At 32.5% G+C, this 21,522-nt stretch overlaps 5 protein-coding genes and 1 pseudogene across 5 annotated transcripts; 5 read left to right on the top strand and 1 right to left on the bottom strand.

Annotated features, from left to right (window-relative positions):
• Nucleotides 1-187: 187 nt before the first annotated feature.
• LOC125861331 (uncharacterized) lies at nt 188-930 on the top strand (annotated as a pseudogene).
• A 3,983-nt stretch (nt 931-4,913) lies between these two features.
• On the top strand, nt 4,914-6,484 carry LOC125861330 (uncharacterized). The gene is made up of 2 exons (XM_049541251.1): nt 4,914-5,641; nt 6,397-6,484. The coding sequence occupies exons 1-2, from the start codon at nt 4,914-4,916 to the stop codon at nt 6,482-6,484; spliced, it is 816 nt and encodes a 271-aa protein (XP_049397208.1).
• A 20-nt stretch (nt 6,485-6,504) lies between these two features.
• LOC125861329 (uncharacterized) lies at nt 6,505-7,755 on the bottom strand. The gene is made up of 3 exons (XM_049541250.1): nt 7,444-7,755; nt 7,143-7,336; nt 6,505-6,994 (listed from the first exon to the last, which is right to left on the bottom strand). Exons 1-3 carry the CDS (start codon nt 7,753-7,755, stop codon nt 6,505-6,507), a joined length of 996 nt encoding a protein of 331 aa, XP_049397207.1.
• Nucleotides 7,756-9,736: 1,981 nt separating this feature from the next.
• LOC125861328 (uncharacterized) lies at nt 9,737-10,522 on the top strand. The gene is made up of 2 exons (XM_049541249.1): nt 9,737-10,006; nt 10,202-10,522. Exons 1-2 carry the CDS (start codon nt 9,737-9,739, stop codon nt 10,520-10,522), a joined length of 591 nt encoding a protein of 196 aa, XP_049397206.1.
• Nucleotides 10,523-13,864: 3,342 nt separating this feature from the next.
• On the top strand, nt 13,865-14,521 carry LOC125861327 (secreted RxLR effector protein 161-like). Its single transcript, XM_049541248.1, has one exon. It carries the CDS (start codon nt 13,865-13,867, stop codon nt 14,519-14,521), a length of 657 nt encoding a protein of 218 aa, XP_049397205.1.
• A 2,153-nt stretch (nt 14,522-16,674) lies between these two features.
• LOC125861326 (peptide-N4-(N-acetyl-beta-glucosaminyl)asparagine amidase A-like) lies at nt 16,675-17,979 on the top strand. The gene is made up of 2 exons (XM_049541246.1): nt 16,675-17,180; nt 17,328-17,979. The coding sequence occupies exons 1-2, from the start codon at nt 16,675-16,677 to the stop codon at nt 17,977-17,979; spliced, it is 1,158 nt and encodes a 385-aa protein (XP_049397203.1).
• The last annotated feature ends 3,543 nt before the right edge of the window (nt 17,980-21,522 follow it).

The following is a 21,522-nucleotide window of genomic DNA, read 5'->3' as shown; positions in this document are numbered from 1 at the left end:
TTTAACCACTCTTTGTTTATTTAATTACCAGCAACCCAAAATCCTCATTTTCAGTTCCCGTTTAATGCTTTCAAGAACCCATTTTTTCACAGGAGCCGAAGATTTTTCTCCAAACCCTTCAATTTTCAGTGATTCTCCGGCATTTTTACAATATCAGACAAAAACTTTTTGCTCAATTAGTTCAAGAATGTCACATTTTCCAATGAATCGTTACGATGAGCAGAGACTAATACAATATGTTCTCTACCTCATTCTTTATGGCATCAAGGTCCCCCCAACCCCACCCCATTTCCACGCCAATCTCCATCCCCAAACCCCAGTGAGTCTACAACTTTCCAGTTCTACTCAGTTCAAGAAATGAAATATGAAGAAATCAAAAAGGCTGAAGGAAGCTATAATAGTTTCTGATGTTGAATGGATTTGTCAAACTCCTACTGAAATGGCTCCGACATGAAATTCGGCTGGCCCAGTTTTACTGCACAACCAAATTCGCAACCCCATTTGCCCACTGTTGAAGAATTGGCTAGTGTTGCTGGGAATGGATCTTAGCAACGGGCGTTGAAGGCGGCATCGGTTTATTTGAAATACTCAATTGAGGATGATGATGGGGATATGTATGAGGTTGAGGATGATGATGTTATAGAAGTGGAAAAGGGGGAGAAAAATTTGAACTTTATCGCGAAGTTGTTTTAGGAAGATGGTGGATTGAGAGAGTATTATGAGAAATACAGTGAGAGTGGCGGGGAATTTAGTTGTCTTGTGTGTAGTGGGGTTGGTAAGAAAGGGTGTAGTAAGAGGTTTAAGGATTGTGTGGATCTTGTTCAGCATTCGATTACTATATTGAACACGAGGCAGGCACATAGGGCTTATGGTCAGGCGATGAGAGTGAGGATTATGGACCTTACATCCCATCTGTGGAATTTATATTAAATTTTATCCTACGGGTCCAAACTATGATCCATAGAAGTTTTCACAGACCGTAGATCTAATCCATAGAATTTTTATTCAATTTTAAGTCTCAAAAACTCATAGTATGGGTCCAAACTACAACCCATAGAAGGTTCTATGACCCGCGGATGGATATGTAGGAATTGGACCCCAAAATTTGTCTCTCTGAAGTTCTTCCACGACTTGACAGCACTATGACCCGTAGAAGGGTTTCGTAGTTCGATGCTTCAGAAAACTCTGTTGTGGTAGTCTCTGGTAAAACGACCACAACTTTTTACTTCAAACTCGAAATGAGGCAAACTTGATGGTGTTACAAAGAGGACTCATAGAACTTTAATTTGATAGGTTATAGACCACTTAGTTCATTATGTATTGAGAGATATGATCATTTGAAGTTAACCTAAGTATAATCTTACATCAAAACTTACTCGGTAAGGAAGCTTTCCACTCAAGTTTGTGCTAGGGGATTCTGGTGATCTTAATTCATATCAAAATCCATTCACACACTAAATAATTGACCTAATCACCTAAGCAAAATTTAAGAATCACCCGATACAACTTTTTTGTAAATAAAGCATTGTTCGAGCCTTAGCTTGGAAATTTTCGGGGTGTTACAATCTCTCTGTTACCATTTAAATTGAATTGACCGCGACATCAATGTGAGTCTTAGTTCTGCTTTCTGACTTTTCTTTTCGATTTTCAAAATAATGGTACATGCAAGAGAGAGTGAAACTTGTAGTCAATAACCTGGTACATAAAGTCTCATAAATTACACTTCAATAAGCTAAGAAACTTCTAAAAATCCTTCTTTTACTAGAGCTGAATGTTTCAAAATTTTATTTTTGATCCTCATTAAACTTACCCATGATCATTCTTTATCCTTTTACGTTTTAGAGTTTGTATATCATTTATAGTAACGATATGTTGCAATGGTTGCACCAAATTTTAAATGTATCAGAAATGTTTCGTCTCTTTCGCTAATACTTTGATGTACATTCTGAAATGCTTATATGGATTCCAGTTTCTACTGCTATCTAATAATTACTAATATAATAACTATAAAAGTGACAACAACAACTACTAAAGAAAATTACATTAAATTATTAAGCCGAATTACCATGTACTCCTATTGTGAGCAAAAACATTTTAGTTATACAAGTATTATTAGTTAATTAATATGATTTGTATTATGTGAGTATTAATTATTTCATCTTTTACTCTACATAAAATAGTATAATAATTTCCTCATAATTTATACATATATTAGTTATCGGATTTCTAGGTTACCAATTAAATGTCGTATTAATTTTATACATGAACTTATTTTCTAGCTAGTTAAAAAACATTAAATAACTCATACAAAAATTAATAACTAAATGACTTCTTTATTAGCTACCAAACAGCCCCTTAGTGGTTTGATACGAGGATAAGAGATTATAATCTTTAAATAGTGTGATACCCAGGATAAGATGAGGTATCTCTTAGTTAAAGTGGCAGGTTATATTTGATTGACAATACAAATTTATCCTTAACCCAATAGGTATAAAATTTATTCTCAACTTAATCATGAATATTCACCTTATCTCGTCCAATTTGTACAATATAATTTTATCCAGCTTCTAAATAGAATAAGCTAGTTCAAAGGAATCCAAGAGGAATTTAGTGCGCGAACCAAACGATCATTATCTTTTAAGAGATTGTTTGGTAACTGATTAAAGTTATGGAAATATTAGTAATGTAGAAATTAGTTATGAGTGATTTATGTGTTATTTTATGCATATATTAATTATTCCACCTTCTATGTTGCATAAAACCAGAAAATAACTTCATCATCATAATAATTTGTTCTTTACTCAAAATTTTCAGTTTTTTTTTTGTTAAATAGAGATAATTTATTTATATATAATATGCATCGTTACACGACCAGTTGCCTCAGATATTATAGACATTTAGTATGTCTACTACATTACAGACATCTAGATTAGCTACTACATTATCAATAGTACCATCCGTTAGAAGAGGTGGCACTATGTGCTTATCAAAAGTTGTTCCTTCCATGTCTTTTCCGAGTGCTTTCAGTGCAAACACGGGTGGAACTATCCATTCCACAAAATTTATGTCCATCTTAAGTCTGCTTCCTTCTTTAGTTAGTATATCGGCCAACTGGTTTTGCTGCCTGCAACTATGGCTGATCTGCGGGCTCCCCATCAGCTAGAGTAGCTTCCTACATTAAGATATAATGTTAGTAAAAGAGTCGTGGCCATTTTTTATTACCTTAATGACTTCTGTTGAATCAGTGTTAATTTGTATCCTTGTGGTGGGTAATGGCATTGCCATCTTTAGCCCAATCAAGAGTGCTTGAAGTTCCACATAAAGAGTCGAGTTATCGAGTTAACATTTAGTTTTGCAGCGAAACCTTTCACTCAATTCCCCCTGTTATCCCTTACTAGTCCACCTGCACTACATATCTTAGACTCATAATTGTAGGACCCATCTATATTTAATTTGAAGCCACTATATGGTGGTTCCCATTATAATTTGGATTTATCTTTGTTTCATTTTCTAGAGCTGAATCCTAAGTAATAAAATTCCATAGCTCTGTTTTTAGGAAGGTTGGTTTGTATGTTGATCTTTGTATTGTTGTGGTAGTTATGATTTCTATTTAACTAAATGTTCCATATATAGAAGGGGAAAGAAAATTTCCACTCCATACCGTTTGGGGCACTTTGGTTGTTTATTTTCCTTATTGCAAGGAGCCATTCGGCTTCATCCACCTGCACTACCTATCTTAGACTCATAATTGTAGGACACATCTATATTTAATTTGAAGCCACTATCTGGTGGTTCTCATTGTAGTTTGAAGTTATCTTTGTTTCGATTTCCAGAGTTGAATCCAAAGTAATAAAATTCCATAACTCTGTTTTTAGGATGGTTAGTTGGTATGTGGATCTTTGTATTATTGTGGTAGTTATGATTTTTATTTAACCAAATGTTCCATATATAGAAGGGGAAAGCAAATTTCCACTCCATACCGTTTGGGGCACTTTGGTTTTTTTATTTTCCTTATTACAAGGAGTCATTCGGCTTCGTCCATGTCTAATATGTGTTGTATGTACTGGTTTAGACCTATTCCAACCCAGAATTGGTTGGCTTTGCTACATTCCATAAATATGTTTTTTGTAGTTTCTGTTTGACCACACACTATACAGTTTGGGCTTTCACTAACTCCAATTGTATGTAATTGTTGGTCAGAAGGCTGCCTCCTCCTCCATTTTCTTAATTTATTTCTTGCTACCCTTATTTTCCACAACAACCCTCCACAGTACTTCTTCTCTTTATAGATCCCAACTCATCACTCAGCAAGAATTTTTACCCAAAAATTCCACCCCAGAACTTTTTTTGAAGTCACAAAACCTACAAAATTACCCAAAACTAAACCTTGTTCATACCTAATACTTGACATGATTTTGGGTTTGTTAGTCTTTAATTTGGTCAAGGATTGTTGCTTAAAGTCCTATATTCTTGTGGATCATTAGACGTTTGTTTTATCTTAACTACTTAGAGTTATTAGCGGTCTATTTTCTCTCTTTTTGCTAAGTGTAAGTATATATTTAGTCAGCATAATCTCATTAAAATTGATCACTACATATCCCAATTGTTTGTGTTACTTTTTTCAGCTATCTCTGCGGTAGAAATTTACAATTGGTATCAGAGCCCTCATTGGGCTTGTAGAAAAGGAGTGAAGTCGGAATCTTCGAGTGATCAAACATTGTGAGAATGAATGCAAATAAGACTGGCAAAAATTCCTTGCTTTGTTGCTCACTATGACCACAGGAGAGATCTGATGGAAAATTTGCTTAGGGCAAAAGGTTTATGAAGTTCGGTGAAGATTGATTTTGAAGAGCCAAGAGAAGGGACGAGACTGACAGAATCACAATATGTTAATAAAAATAAAAGCAAAGCGAATGAGCGAGTTATTTTCATCTATAGTTCATGTGCTTGATCCAATTAAATGTGGAGGTTCCAGCCCCAATGATAAATTGCAAGCAGGAGCTTTCTTGAATATGATCAATGAATTTGAATTTATTTTCTTGATTCATTTGATGTTGAAAATATTGGTGATGTCAAATCAGTTGAGTGCAGCATTGCAGAGAAAGGAGCAAGATATTGTTAATGCCATGATATTTCTTGACATTACTAAAAAGAGACTGCAATTGTTGAGAGATGACGGGTGGGAATCTTTGATGAATGAAGTTTCATTATTTTGTGATAAACATGAAATTTTGATACCTAAGATGGGTGAATCTTATATTCCTGGAAAGTCAAAGCGTAAGTCTTGTAGTGTTACTTATTCACATCACTTACGTGTTGAGATCTTTTATGCTACTAATGACTTGCAATTGCAAGAGCTTAATAATCGATTTGATGTTGTGAGTGGTAACTTGCTTCTTGGTATGGCAAGCTTGAATCCGGTCAATGTTTTTGCTAATTTTGGGAAGGAAAAAATAATGATATTGGCCAAACATTATCCAGATGAGTTTGGCGAACCAAAACTTCAAAATCTAAGTCACCAACTTTATACTTTCATAATACATATGCGACGTGGTGATCCTATATTTTCTGATTTGAAAGGAATTGGTGATTTGGCAGAAGCACTGGTTAATGCAAATCTCATAGAGACTTATTCTCTTGTGTACTTACTTGTGAAGTTGACCTTGNTTTTGTTTGGGGGGGGTGGGGGGGGGGGGGGGGGGGGGGGGGGGGGGGGGGGGGGAGGGCTACTAAGAGTGACTCAAGGGTAAGGGTAGGAGTCACACAATGGTAACGTTAGCAAAGCCTGCTTAAGGCCTCCAAAAGTTTGAGGCCCCAATAAATTTTAATAGTGAATTTATTATTTTATTTCACTTAAACCAATATTGAACATTATAATTAAAAAAAATAAAAGAAGAAGAATCTACCTTTTTATCAAGAATAGAATAGAACTTTGAATAAACAACTCAAATCTTCATATTAATAAATAAAGTTTACATCAACATCCAACACGATGTATTGCAAACAAATGTCTAACCTTTTATTCACTACAAAAATTGACATACAATTAAATGCGAAAAATTATGGCCATAGTATAAGATTGTCGAATACCAATAATTTAGTACTAATATAACAAAAATAGATCATCCATTCATATTTGAACCGACGCATTTTCATATTCTGAAAACGATCAATGATAGCATTGTTACTTATATTTACAAAAATATCCTTCTCAATGTAATAAACTAAACAATCATTTAAAAATTCATTGCTACTACTACTATGCTGTTCGTTCTTGATATACTTCATGGATGAGAATGCTCTCTCTACCATTGCAGTAGCGACATGTATAATCAAGGTCAACTTCACAAGTAAGTACACAAGAGAATAAGTCTCTATGAGATTTGCATTAACCAGTGCTTCTGCCAAATCACCAATTCCTTTCAAATCAGAAAATCTAGGATCATCACGTCGCATATGTATTATGGAAGTATCAAGTTGGTGACTTAGATTTTGAAGTTTCAGTTAGCCAAACTCATCTGGATAATGTTTGGCCAATATCATTATTTTTTCCTTATCAAAATTAGCAAAAGCATTGACCGGATTCAAACTTGCCATACCAAGAAGTAAGTTACCACTCACAACATCAAATCGATTATTAAGCTCTTGCAGTTGCAAGTCAATAATAGCATAAAAGAGCTCAACACGTAAGTGATGTGAATAAGTAACACTACAAGACTTATGCTTTGAATTTTCAGGAATATAAAATTCATCCATCTTAGGTACCAAAATTTCATGTTTATCACAAAATAATGAAACTTCATTCAACAAAGATTCCCACCCGTCATCTCTCAACAATTGCAGTCTCTTTTTAGNGCAGTCTCTTTTAGTAATGTCAAGAAATATCATGGCATTAACAATATCTTGTTCCTTTCTCTGCAATGCCGCACTCAACTCATTTGACATCACCAATATTTTCAACATCAAATGAATCAAGAAAAAAAATTCAAATTCACTGATCATATTCAAGAAAGCTCATGCTTGCAATCTATCATTGGAGCTGGAACCTTCACATTTAGTTGCATCAAGCACATGAACTATAGATGAAAATAAAATAAGAAAGTTATCCAATGTTTTAAAATGAGATCCCAAACGAGTGTCACCTGGTCTTTGAATCCCTCGTTCTTGATTCAAACTTTTTTCCAATTTGAACCTCACCGCTTTCTAGTAGTTGTTCCAACGTCTCTGTTTGATGGTCCCGAAGTTGATCTCTACGCTTAAATGATGATCCAACCACATTCAACACGTTAGCAATAATAGCAAAGAAGTTGTCCAGAAGTAAAAAAATTGGCAATAGCTACAAGTGTCAACTATAATTGGTGAGCAAAACAATGAATGCATTATGCGGATGGAGTTCCTACAAAATCAAAGCTTTAAGACCATTCATTTTTCCCTACATGTTACTAGCCCCATTATAGCCTTGTCCACGTATTTAGATGTACTCAAAGAGTGTCTCAAAATCAAACAACATAGTGTTTCCTTCAATGATTGTGCAGATGTATCACCAACACGAACAATAGCAATAACTCGCTCATTCATTTTGCCTTTTTTATTAATATACATCAAAGAAAGGGCCATCTGTTCATGGTGTGATATGTCTTTAGATTCATCAACTAATATTCCAAAAAAATCTCCATCCAAGTTAGCAATTATAGCTTTCACGATTTCTTGTGCACAAGAACTCACAATATCCTTTTGAATTTTTGGAGAAGTCATCATAGCATTTTTTGGAGCATGTTTTAAAACAACATTATTCATATCCAGAAGCATTTTTCCAACCCATTCCAAAAGACCTAAAAAAATACCTTTATTTTTTGAAGACTCGCTTTCATCATGACCTTGAAAAGACAATCCAAATTCCAAGAGGAACCTTGCCACATTAGTAGAAGCCTCTAAACGAATTCGATGCTCACTTCTTGTTTTTCTCAGATTACTTGTGAAAAGCAACTTGAATGGATTGAGATTGATTCTNNTTTTTTGGAGCATGTTTTAAAACAACATTATTCATATCCAGAAGCATTTTTCCAACCCATTCCAAAAGACCTAAAAAAATACCTTTATTTTTTGAAGACTCGCTTTCATCATGACCTTGAAAAGACAATCCAAATTCCAAGAGGAACTTTGCCACATTAGTAGAAGCCTCTAAACGAATTCGATGCTCACTTCTTGTTTTCTCAGATTACTTGTGAAAAGCAACTTGAATGGATTGAGATTGATTCTCAAAATCTAGCATCTTGTTGAAACACCTATTGTGGACGCTATTTACTTCACCAACATGTAAATTGAATCATTCCAAACTATGATTCCAAGTCTTAAAACCAATTTTCGTGAAAAAATCACCTCCATTTCCTTTTACATAGTCATTTTTAAATAAATAATAACATAAGCAAAATACATCATCTTTCTTCATACTATACTCCAACCATCTAGAATATGAACCCTTAAACCATGTCTTACAAAATTGATGCATTTTTCGTTCCGAATCTAGTTTGAGAATATTCATTATCATTAATATCCGGTTGACAAGGTCCTTGTTGAATATAGTGTCTTCTCACTTCATCTCGTATTCTAGGGCTATATTTATCAATGTATATTCTTTCTCCAGGATCCGGTTTAAGTGACTGCAAATCAAACTCATCTATAAAACGCGAATTATTGTCTCTAAAACTAGCACTTGGTTGAGAAGCATTATTTTTCGTCAAAAATCTATCCATCTCAAATCACAAGAATCAACAACAAATTATTGCAAAAACAAATACGCTTATAAAGAAGAACTTACCAATTTACGCAGAGATAATAGGAGTAGAATTCAATTATGCAGTGAAGAATACTTGTAAGTTGTAGATTTTCTAGCAGTCTTATATTTTGTTTAGAATTGTGGTAGGGAAAATTAGTCTTATATTTTGTTTAGAATTGTAAGGTTGTTGATAATGCGGTCAAATGGATGACCATAACTGCTAGATTAATTTCATCCTTTAATGGTAGTAATGATAATGATAATATGGCCAAATGGATGACCATAACTCCTAGGTTTATTTCCTCCTTAATGGGTAGTAATTCTCAAGGTTTAATGTAATGTTTATGACACCCTTTGGTATTCGTCAATGTAATCCTATAAATAGTAGTGTTGAGAATAATGTTGAATACACATGAAAGAAAGAAAGTGATTTTATATTGCTCCTCTTGTCTTATATTCTTTTTGTCTTATTCTTTATATGGTTCTTTTGTTCTTAATTTTTACAACACGTTATCAGCACGAAGTCTCAAGGTTTAACAACATTTCTTGAGAGGTATCCATTTATAATCTAATGTTAAAATTATTAAATTGTGGCTATACTTTTTCTACTTTATATTTTATTTATAATTGAATGAAAATGAAAAAAGGCTAACCATTTATCGATTTTGCAAAGAGAAGATGAGGGTCATTATATTGTGCAAAAAAATTTGAATGGACTACAAATTCTAATGTTTTATGTTCTCAATTGAAAAAGTGAATTATCTATACTATTGATTAATTTTTAATGAAAAGATTTTATCTAACAATTTTACTAAAAGTTATTTATGTTATTTGTGAGGCATAACATTAATTTAGATTGTATGCTAATTGTACTTTGATGAAAAAAAAAGTTTTGCTACTTAATTATTTACTCATTGTCTATTTTACTCTAATTCAATTATTTTCTATGATAGTTTTATCATGTCGAATTTATCAAAGCTTGAGTTCGTGGTACTTGACATTTCTGGAAATAATTACTTGTCATGGTTACTCGATGCTGAAATTCACCTTGACGCTAAAGGTCTTGGTGCCACTATTACCAATGGTAATACAGCGTCGAGTCAGGACAAAGCAAAGGCAATGATTTTCCTTCGTCATTATTTGGATGAAGGATTGAAGGTTGAATACCTTACGGTGAAAGATCCACTTGAATTGTGGATTGATTTGAAGGAAATGTGTGACCACCTTAAGGTAACGATATTGCCAAGAGCTCATTATGAATGGATTCACTTGCGGTTACAAGATTTTAAAACTATATGTGAATATAATTCTGTTGTATACAAAATTACTTCCCAATTGAAATTATGTGGGGAAGATACAAAAGATGAGGACATGTTGGAAAAGACTCTCACAACTTTTCATGCCTCAAATTTGGTATTATAACAGCAATACCATGAAAGGGGATTCAAAAAATATTCTAAGTTGATCTCATGTCTTCTTGTGGTTGAGCAACATAATACTCTTTTATTGAAAAACCATGAGGCCCATCCCACGGGAACTGCTCCGTTACTAGAAGCAAACGAGGTTGAAGCACATGGCCAGTCTGAAAGAAGACAAAATAAAAATCAGGACCAAAATAATGTGTGTGGACGTGACAATGGCAGAGGACGATATAATAATCGTCGTGGTGGTGGTCGCCATAAAATGGAGAACAATATGGGTTCACAAAGAAATCATTTCAAGAGCCAATTGTCATCGTTGTCATGAAAGGGCATTGGAAGAATGAATGTCGAGTAGCTGAGCATTTTGTAAGGCTTTATCAAGATTCCTTGAAAAGAAAAGGAAATAAAAATGGTGCATCTTCTTCTAATGCTCGGGTGGAGTCACACTTGACTTATAAAAATGATGCCGATATTAAAGCAAATTTGGCTTTAAAAGATGATGATTTTGATTACCTTGATGATATTACTCATTTGGAAGTTGAAGACTTCTTTGGAGATCAAAACTAATGTTTGATCATTTGATTGGGGAAAATAATTATGTTGTTTTATTTATGTGCTTTCAATTGTTATGTTTTTCCTTATGTTGTTTTTATATTTTAAAAAAGTAGTTTTATTTTCTTGAAAAATTGTTGATTTTTCATATTTCTTATGATGTACTTTTATTTTATGAAGATAAATAAAATTCTCCGATCTTCAATCGGTTCAAGATGAGTAATGGAGATATGTGTCTTCTTGATAGTGCTACAACTCACACTATTTTAAGAGAAAGGAAATATTTCTCTAGATTGATTATGAAAAAGTCTTATGTTCATATAATATCTGGTAGTGCAAAATTAATTGAGGGCTCTGGAAGAGCGGCCTTACTACTACCTGAGGGAATAATATTAAATATTAAAATGCATTGTATCATAGTAAGTCTCAAAGAAACTTATTAAGTTTCAAAGTTATTCGCCAAAATGGCTATCATGTTGAAACTGTCAATGAAGAAAAGGTTGAGTACCTTTATATTACTACAGTAAAATTGGGGCAAAAATATGTGCATGTAAAATTACCCGCATTTTCTTCTGGATCGTACCATACAAGTATTAGTATGGTTGAATCACATGCCATAGTAAACAAAGGGTTTACTAATCCTAATGATTTTATCGTTTGGTATGATCGGTTAGGCAATCCCGGTTATAATATGATGCACAAAATTATTGAGAATTCACATGGGCATACTTTGAAGAATCAGAAAATTCAATCCATTTCGTTCTTCAGAGAAGATCTATGGAATAGGAAAGCCAAAACGGATCTATCAAAACAGATCTATTCTAAGTAAGTACTNTAGGCCATCCCGGTTATAATATGATGCGCAAAATTATTGAGAATTCACATGGGCATACTTTGAAGAATCAGAAAATTCAATCCATTTCGTTCTTCAGAGAAGATCTATGGAATGGGAAAGCCAAAACGGATCTATCAAAACAGATCTATTCTAAGTACTTTATCGATACAAGATTCTTCAATCAAAGAAATTCTCTTGTGTAGCTTGTTCTCAAGGAAAGTTGGTCATTAAACCATCAACAACTAAGGTTGGGATTCAATCCCCTGCATTTTTGGAACGTATACAGGGTGATATATGCGGGCCAATTCACCCTCCATGTTGGCCATTTAAATATTATATGGTCTTGATAGATGCATCTACAAGATGGATACATGTGTTCTTATTATCAACTCACAATATGGCTTTTGCGAGGTTGTTGGCTTAAATAATAAGATTAAGAGCACAATTTCCAAATTATGCAATAAAGACAATTCGTCTTGATAATGCTAGTGAGTTTACCTCGCAGGCCTTGAATGATTATTGTTTGTCCATCGGGATAATAATTGAACATCCAGTTGCTCATGTTCACACTCAAAATGGTCTAGCTGAATCTTTGATTAAGTGTCTCCAATTGATAGCTAGACCATTGTTAATGAGGACAAAGTTGCATGTTTCAATATGGGGGCATGCCATTTTGCATGCAACAGCATTGGTGCGCATAAGACCAACTAGTTATCATGAATTCTCTCCATTACAGTTGGTGTTTGGTCATGAGCAAAATATTTCCCATCTTAGAATTTTTGGGTGTGTGGTATACGTTCCAATTGCCCCACCCCTACGCATAAAGATGGGTCCCCAAAGAATGTTGGGGGTGTGTGTTGGGTATGAATTCCTTCTATTATCAAATATTTGGAACCTATGACAGGAGATATATTTACGACAAGATTTGTTAATTGTCATTTTGATGAATCAGTTTACCCAACATTAGGAGGAGAACATAAGCAGTTGGAAAAAGAGATAGATTGGAATTTATTATCCCTATCTCATTTAAAAAGATGATTTATTTGCAAAATGTTGCAAATCAATTGCCAGATGCATTTACTAACCTTCCAAGGGTTACTAAATCTTATATTCCAGCTGCAAATGCTCCAGTTCGATTTGATGTCCCAGTAGGACCAATTGTTAAAGCAAATGAGTCTAAATCACGTTTAAAACGTGGTACACCAATTGGTTCAAAGGATAAAAATCCTCAAAAAAGAAAAGGAACAAATGATCATAAAGATCATATCATGGAGGAAATTGCTCAAGAAGAGCTCCAAGACATAACAAATGACAAGACCACAGAGAAGGTCCAAATAACTGAAAATAATAAGAATGAAGAAATCTCAATAAGTTATGTCTCGACAAGAAAAAGGTGGAATCAAAATAATATTGAGGTGAACAATATTTTTGCTTATGATGTTATTGTTGAAATAATGCAACAATGTGAGGATTTTGAACCAAAATATGTCAATGAATGTAGACAGAGAAATGATTGGTCAAAATGGAAGGAGACAATTTAAGCGGAATTGACTTTACTTGAAAAACGTGAAGTTTTTGGACCACTAATCCGAATGCATGAATGTCTCAAGCCAGTGGGGTACAAATGGGTTTTTGTGCGAAAACAAAATGAAAAAGGTGAAGTCGTAAGATATAAAGCATGACTTATGGCACAAGGTTTTCCGTAAAGGCCTGACATTGATTATGTGGAGACATATTCTCTTGTGGTGGATGCAATTACCTTCGGGTATCTAATAAATCTAGCAGATCATGAAAAGCTTGAAATGCGTCTAATGGACCACGATATTTATATGGCTCATTAGACCACGATATTTTCATTAAAGTTCCTGAAGCATATAAAAATTCGCAAGAAAATTGTTCGATAAGACTTCAGAAATCCTTATATGGATTAAAACAATCAGGACGGATGTAGTACAATCGTCTTAGTCAATTTTTGCTAAAGAAAGGGTACAAAAATGACCTTATTTGTCCTTGTGTTTTTATAAAAAGGTCTGGATCTGATTTTGTTATAATAATTGTGTATGTTGATGATTTAAATATCATTGGCACTCCTAGAGAGCTTTCATAAGTTGTTGAATGTTTAATGAAAGAATTTGAAATGAAAGATCTTGGTAAAACAAAATTTTATCTTGGCCTACAGATTGAGCATTTGAAAAATGGAATATTTGTCCATCATCAACATACACAGAAAAGGTTTTAAAGTGATTTTACATGGATAAATCACATCCATTGAGTACCCCGATGGTTGTGAGATCGCTTGACATACATAAAGATCCATTTCGACCTCAAGAAAATGAAGAAGAGCTTATTGGCGATGAAACTCCATATCTTAGTGCTATTGGGGAGCTAATGTATATTGCCAATAATACTCGACCAGATATCTGTTTTGCAGTAAGTTTATTGGCAAGATTCAGCTCGTCCCCAGCAAAGAGACATTGGAATGGAGTCAAACATATATTCAGATATCTTCAGGGAACCATTGATATGAGATTATTTTATTCTAATAAATCCAAGTCAGAATTAATTGGTTATGCAGATGCTGGATATTTGTCTGATTCACATAAAGTTCGATCTCAGACAAGCAATTTATTTACATATGGAGGCACAACTATATCTTGGCATTCAATGAAACAAACATTAGCTACTACTTCTTCAAACAATGCAGAAATAATAGCCATCCATGAAGCAAGTCGGGAGTGTGTTTGGTTGAGATCAATGACTCAACATATTCAAGAAATGTGTGGTTTTCCTATGAAAAGGGATATTCCAACTGCATTGAACGAAGACAATGTTGCATCTATAGTTCAGTTGAAGGGAGATACATTAAAGGAGACAAAACAAAACACATTTCACCAAAATTCTTTTTCACTCATGATCTTGAGAAGAAAGGTGAAATAAATGTTCAACAAATTCGCTCAGTTGATAATTTCGTGGATATGTTCACTAAAGCATTACCAACCTCAACATTTGAAAAGTTGGTATCCAAGATTGGAATGCGTCGTCTCCAAGAAATTAAATGATGTTTGCAATAGGGGGAGGGGGAAAACTACGCGCTGCACTCTTTTTCCCTTGGCCAAGATTTTATCCCAATGGGTTTTCCTGGCAAGATTTTTAACGAGGAATCAAATAAAGCGTATTACAAGATATGTGTACTCTTNAATGTTGCATCTATAGTTCAGTTGAAAGGAGATACATTAAAGGAGACAAAACAAAACACATTTCACCAAAATTCTTTTTCACTCATGATCTTGAGAAGAAAGGTGAAATAAATGTTCAACAAATTCGCTCAGTTGATAATTTCATGGATATGTTCACTAAAGCATTACCAACCTCAACATTTGAAAAGTTGGTATCCAAGATTGGAATGCGTCGTCTCCAAGAAATTAAATGATGTTTGCAATAGGGGGAGTAAACTACGCGCTGCACTCTTTTTCCCTTGGCCGAGATTTTATCCCAATGGGTTTTCCTGGCAAGATTTTTAACGAGGAATCAAATAAAGCATATTACAAGAGATGTGTACTCTTTTGTCCTTCACTAAGATTTTTTTTCCACAGGGTTTTTTCTTAGTAAGGTTTTAACGAGGCATATTATTTATCAATGGTCATCCAAGAGGAAGTGTTGTAAATCATTTTAGTGGTTAAATGGATGACCATAACTCCTTGGTTAGTTCTCTCCTTTATGAATAGTAATGTTGTTGATAATGTGGTCAAATGGATGACCATAACTCCTAGATTAATTTCATCATTTATTGGTAGTAATGTTGTTGATAATATAGCCAAATGGATGAACATAACTCCTAGATTTATTTCCTCCTTAATGAGTAGTAATTCTCAAGGTTTAATGTAATGTATACGACACCCTTTGGTATTCCTCAATGTAATCCTATAAATAGTGGTGTTGAGAATATTGTTGAATACACTTGAAAGAAAGAAAGTAATCTTATATTGTTCCTCTTGTCTTATATTCTTTTTGTCTTCCTCTTTATATTGTTCTTTTGTTCTTAACTTTTTACAACAACTAGGGCTTTTATTTGTTTTTAAATTCAATTAAGAAAGGAATGGGACCGGATGACAAATAAAGGGTGGTTAAATTAAAAAAGGGGGTGGGGCCAGACGAGGTGGCAAAAATGAGTTTTAATAAAAGCAATTTTTTAATTTTTTTTTAAGAGAAAGGGCTGAATTTAAAGTTAAAAAATATTGCCTTCGCCGGGGTAATCGATCTCGCGCGACTGCGCAACTAGTTGGCGCGTTCGACCAGTGCACCCACAACAACTACTGTGTGGTAGGGTGCACAATTAAATATATATTCATTTTATCAACTACATATATATATATATATATATATATATACGACTTTTTTAAAAAAAGTTACCGTGTGCATATGGGTCCGCCCTTGCCTATCGCTACTGCAACGGTAGAGAGAGCATTCTCATCCATGAAGTATATCAAGAACGAACTGCGTAGTAGTATTAGCGATGAATTTTTAAATGATTGTTTAGTTTGTTACATTGAGAAGGATATTTTTGTAAATATAAGTAACAATGCTTTCATTCATCGTTTTCAGAATATGAAAACGCGTCGGTGTCAAATATGAATGGATAATCTATTTTTTGTTATATTAGTACTAAATAATTGGCATTCTATAATCTTATAATTTCGTCATAATTTTTCGCATTTAATTGTATGTCAATTTTTGTGGTGAGTAAAAGGTTGGACATTTGTTTGCAATACATCACGTTGGATGTTGATGTAAACTTTATTTATTAATATGAAGATTTGAGTTGTTTATTCAAAGTTCTATTCTATTCTTCATTAAAAAAAAAAAAGTAGATTGTTCTTCTTTTATTTTTTTTTAATTATAATGTTCAATATTGGTTTAAGTGAAATAAAATAATAAATTCACTATTAAAATTTATTGGGCCTCAAACTTTTGGAGGCCTAAGCAGGCTTTGCTAATGTTACCCTTGTGTCACTCCTAGCCTTACCCTTGAGTCACTCTTAGTGTCTCTATCTTCAAATCCTGAATTCGCCTCTGTATACTGGTGTGTACCAATGGAAATTTTTGTTCATTTTTATCCTGCTGAACTGAAATTGGGTGAATTTGATTCTGGGGTTGATTTGACTGTCCCCATTTCAAGAAATATGCATTTGAATGATGGGTTGTGGTTTGAGATTGAAAATTCAACAGATGTACCGTCAAAGGATTTCAAGATTCCCCCAAAAGTGTATAGGGCTGTATTGGAAGTTTGTGTTTCATTTCATGAGAATGATGAGTCTTGGTATGGGAATCCACCTAATGAGTATATAAGTTCGAATAATCTTACTATCACGGGGAATGGAGCTTTTAGGAAGGTGGTGGTTAGTTTGGATGAAATGGTAGTTAGTGTAGTTTGGCCTTTTACTGGTGGTGCTAATCCCCTCTTTTGGAGACTGATTAGTGGAATTGGCTCGTTTGACCTTCCTTCTTATGACATTGAAATTACCCCGTTGTTAGGAATGATTTTAGATGGAAGTAATCATAAGATTTCATTTGGAGTTGCGGATACTCTGAACGTGTGGTAAGTTGATGCAAATTTGCATCTTTGGTTGGATGGAAAAGGTATGAAAACGGAAGGGAAGTAGTTGAAATACAGTTGATCGCCCCTTTCTTTATCCATGCTGACCAATTTTACTGGTCTTGATGGATCCTTTATCACGAATGATAGCAAATCTATCTCATTGACTGGAATGGTAAAGTCATCTTATGGAACTATCACTACTAATTCGTCTCAAAGTCTACACTATATGGTAATGGGAAATGAAGGGAACTTGAAAATAGTGGATCAGATAATAGAATTCAATGATATTGTTGATGCCATAACGCCATCTTCTTCTGTTCACTCGCTTGAGTCCTTCAAAAAGTATCCGTTCCAGTGGTGTACTGACAATGTAGATCAAGGAAACCAAAGCTATGCCTCGATATCAAACTTGACATTGGGATTAGAGGACAAGAGGGTAAAGGGTTCCAAGTATGGATCCTCAGTCAGCTCTGTTAATAATTTGCAGAACGTGCAGGGCTATATGATTGTAAAGGGCCAGTTACTAGTCAAAGGACTTGGAAGTACGCAACAAGTATATAATTATAACGATGATTCGTGCTGCTACTCCAGGAACATAAGCAGCTCAAATTACGCGATACTTTATGATAAGGTAAGCAATAGCTGCAGCAATAGTACTTGGTCTCGTTGGCATTTGAGGATTGCAAAAGGCGGTCTCTTCCTGGTTGAAGAGTCTTTTTTGCAATCTCGTCTTGACTTTTCCGAATTTCACTGTCTTTCACTCATTTGCTGCTGGAGCTACTCTATGTGGTCGAAGTAGGCAACCGTGTCATGGTCTTCTTATTATGATGCAAATGCACCACTGCAGTGCCTCTTGTATTATTGGATTGTTAACTTTGTTAATATTAGATATAATATGCCCGTGCTTAGCACAGGCCCAACGAATTTAGCTCCCTTGTATAAGTGCAACATTTATTATTACACTTGGTAAAACATTTAAATGAGCAGGCAAACTAATCTAGTGTAATTAGAGGTCTTAATTGTTTGATGCGATTCATGCTACTTGTAAATTTTAGTTATAATTTCAATAAATAGATGATTATATCTAATTAATTTTGATTAGCTAATTAAATCAAACTTAAATAACTTCACTGAGTCCACTAAAGCTTCGTCTTGATCAAGTGCTTTTAGATTGTTATTTGACTCAAACATGTTCATCATTATAATATCTTTATTAGTCTAGTGTAATTGGGTTTGTTAATCATTCGGTTCGATTCAATTTTTTAGGTCTATTTGTAAATTTCAAATATAATTTTTGTGACTATATTAAATCAAAATTGACCAACTAATTATATCAAACTTAATCATAACTTTATTGAAGCTTTATCTTGTTCAAGTGCTTCTAAAATTGTTATTAATATCTTTATCGACATAGTATAATTGAATGTGCTAATCATTCGATCCAATTTTACAAACCTATTTGTAAATTTCAACTACAGTTTCAATAAATAGGTTAGTGTAACTAAAACTTTATTTTGATCAATTTCTTCCAAAATTTTCATTCGACTTAAACTTGTTTCATCAGAATAATATTTTTATATTATCTTTATATATCTAATGTAAATGCAGGTGTTAATCGTGCGACTCAATTCAATTTTATAGATTTATAAATTTCAAAAATAATTTCAATAAAAAGATGTTTAAATCTAAATAATTTTGATTAACTTATTATGTCAAACTTAAAGATAGCTTTATTGAATCACATTGAAGCTTCATCTTGATTAAATGCTTTTGAAGTTATTATTTGACTCAAACTTATTTCATCAAAATAATATCTTTATCGATCGAGTACAATTAGAGGTGTTAATGGTTCAAAACAATTTAATTTTATAAGCCTATTTGTAAATTATATATATCTATCTATATATAATATGAGAAGAAAAAGTGCCACATGTCAACACCACAAAATTTGTAGATATAGTAAATAATAAATAACAATTTAAATAACAAATCTATCTTATTCTTAAAGTTTCAAATTGAAAAATAAACGTTTTCTAACTGCATGCCCTATTTTGTCTTCTTTATTGCTATCCAACTTTTTAAACTTTTAAAATTTAATTATAACTGTTCAATACAGTATTAAAATATATCTATATATAATAGAAGAAGAAAAAGTGTCACGTGTTAGCACTACAAATTTTGTAGATATATTAAATAATAAATAACAATTTAAATAACAAATCTATCTATTCTTAAAGTTCAAATTGAAAAATAAACGTTTTCTAACTGCATGCCCTATTTTGTCTTCTTTATTACTATCCAACTTTTTAAATTTTTAAAATTTAATTATAATTGTTCAATACAGTTTTAAAATTTAACATTGACAAAAACTTTCACTTTCAAAATATACTTACTATATATAAATAAATAAACACATCCACAAAGAATATTAAAAAACTCACGAATGGCTTTTCATGTTTTCATTTCATATTTTGGTATTAAGAAACTCACAAATCAATCTTCATCACTTCTTTTTATATTTTGGCATCTTTTGAATTTCTTATAACTTTCTAATGCAACAAAGAAACAATAGAAAGATTTGTAGGTATGAAATTCATCATAGGCTAAATCTTTGATCCATTTGATATATGCTAGCGAAAGAATTTTCGTGTTTGAAGTGTATCTATTAGGTATGTATTGAATTTTTTATTAATTTTCAATTCTTTTTAGTTTGTAACCATCTTCATAAAAAATTAAATAGAACATATGATTTTTATACATAAATTTTGTTTTGTATTTAATGCTCATGTATCTTCTTTGTATTTTTTCGATGAATTTTCAGTTTTTTCTTTCGTTTATATGGATAATGAAAGAGATGTAATGGTTAATATTATTTAATTTTTTATTTCTTCTTTCAAGACTAAAGAAGATAAAATGGATGAAAGAAACTAGAAAGTTTAATTGCAATTTACACGATTATGCTTGCTTTTCTTTTTATCATTATCATTATAATACTAATAAATAAATGTACAAAGATTTTACTTGCATTTTTTTAGCATTATAATAATGTATAAAATTTTGCTTGCATTTTTCTATTATTATAATAAATTCTTCAGTGAAGTTATTTGAAATAATAATAATTTTTTACAATTAGTTATTGATTAAAAGCTTATGGTGTTATTGTCACAAAATCATGGTGTGTGCACATTCTATTAATTTTTATCTGTAAGTAAAAACTTTATCACTATAAATATATAGGGATTCCATAAGAAATAATCATACTTGATTTTTTAGCAATTATTTGATTATTAGATTTGGTTATCACTGGTATTATTATTTGATTATTTGATTACACACTTAATTAGCAGTATCATTTACTTTTAACAAAACTGTGATAATATATTGCTTCATGTTCGATTTAATACTTGATTTTTTAGCAATTATTTAATTATTAGTTTTGGTTATCACTGGTATTATTATTTGATTATTTGATTACACACTTAATTAGGAGTATCATTTACTTTTAACAAAACTGTGGTAATATATTGCAAGCTTCAACTTCATGTTTGATTTAATACAAATGTCTAAGAATTTGCCAATTTAGCTTTGTTAAATTATGAATATTGCTTCTTTTCTAGAAACATATGATTATATTATTTTTAATTACTTTCGTACACTTCCACTTTAATGTATTACACAACTGTAATATTTTTTTTGGATAAGGGTCTGAAAAATATCTCAACTTTGGTCGAATTTGTTGTTGCAATACTAAACTTTCATGAGGACCTATTACCTCCCTAGACTATTTAATACCGTATTTTAAACATATATATTTGCCCACGTGGACATAAAAAATAATGTAAAATTATAAATAGTAATGTGTCCACGTGGGCATATATATACATTTAAAATACACTATTAAATAGCTCAGGGGGTAAACAATACGGTATTAAATAGTCTAGGGAGGTAATATAGGTCCTCATGAAAGTTTAGTATCGCAACAACAAATTCGACCAAAATTGGATATTTTTCAGACCCTTATCCCATTATTTTCCTATTATAATAGTAGATCATTTACTACATCTTTTAGACTATTGAACATACATAAATTCAAAATTTGAATATTATGGGTTTAAGTTCAAAATTATATCTCCACCCATTCAATTTATTAGATTTAAATTTAGATTCATTATTTACAATTATATAATGAATTGTTTATCATATGTACAAAATTTAATTATTTACTACATCTTTTAGACTATTGAACACATATAAATTCAAAATTTGAATATTATGAGTTCAAGTTCAAAATTCTATATCACCCATTCAATTTATTAGATTTAGATTTATTATTTATAATTAT

Source organism: Solanum stenotomum, chromosome 4 (assembly GCF_019186545.1).
Source record: "Solanum stenotomum isolate F172 chromosome 4, ASM1918654v1, whole genome shotgun sequence".
Classification (NCBI taxonomy): Eukaryota; Viridiplantae; Streptophyta; class Magnoliopsida; order Solanales; family Solanaceae; genus Solanum; species Solanum stenotomum.
This window is presented reverse-complemented; position numbering and strand designations above follow the sequence as displayed.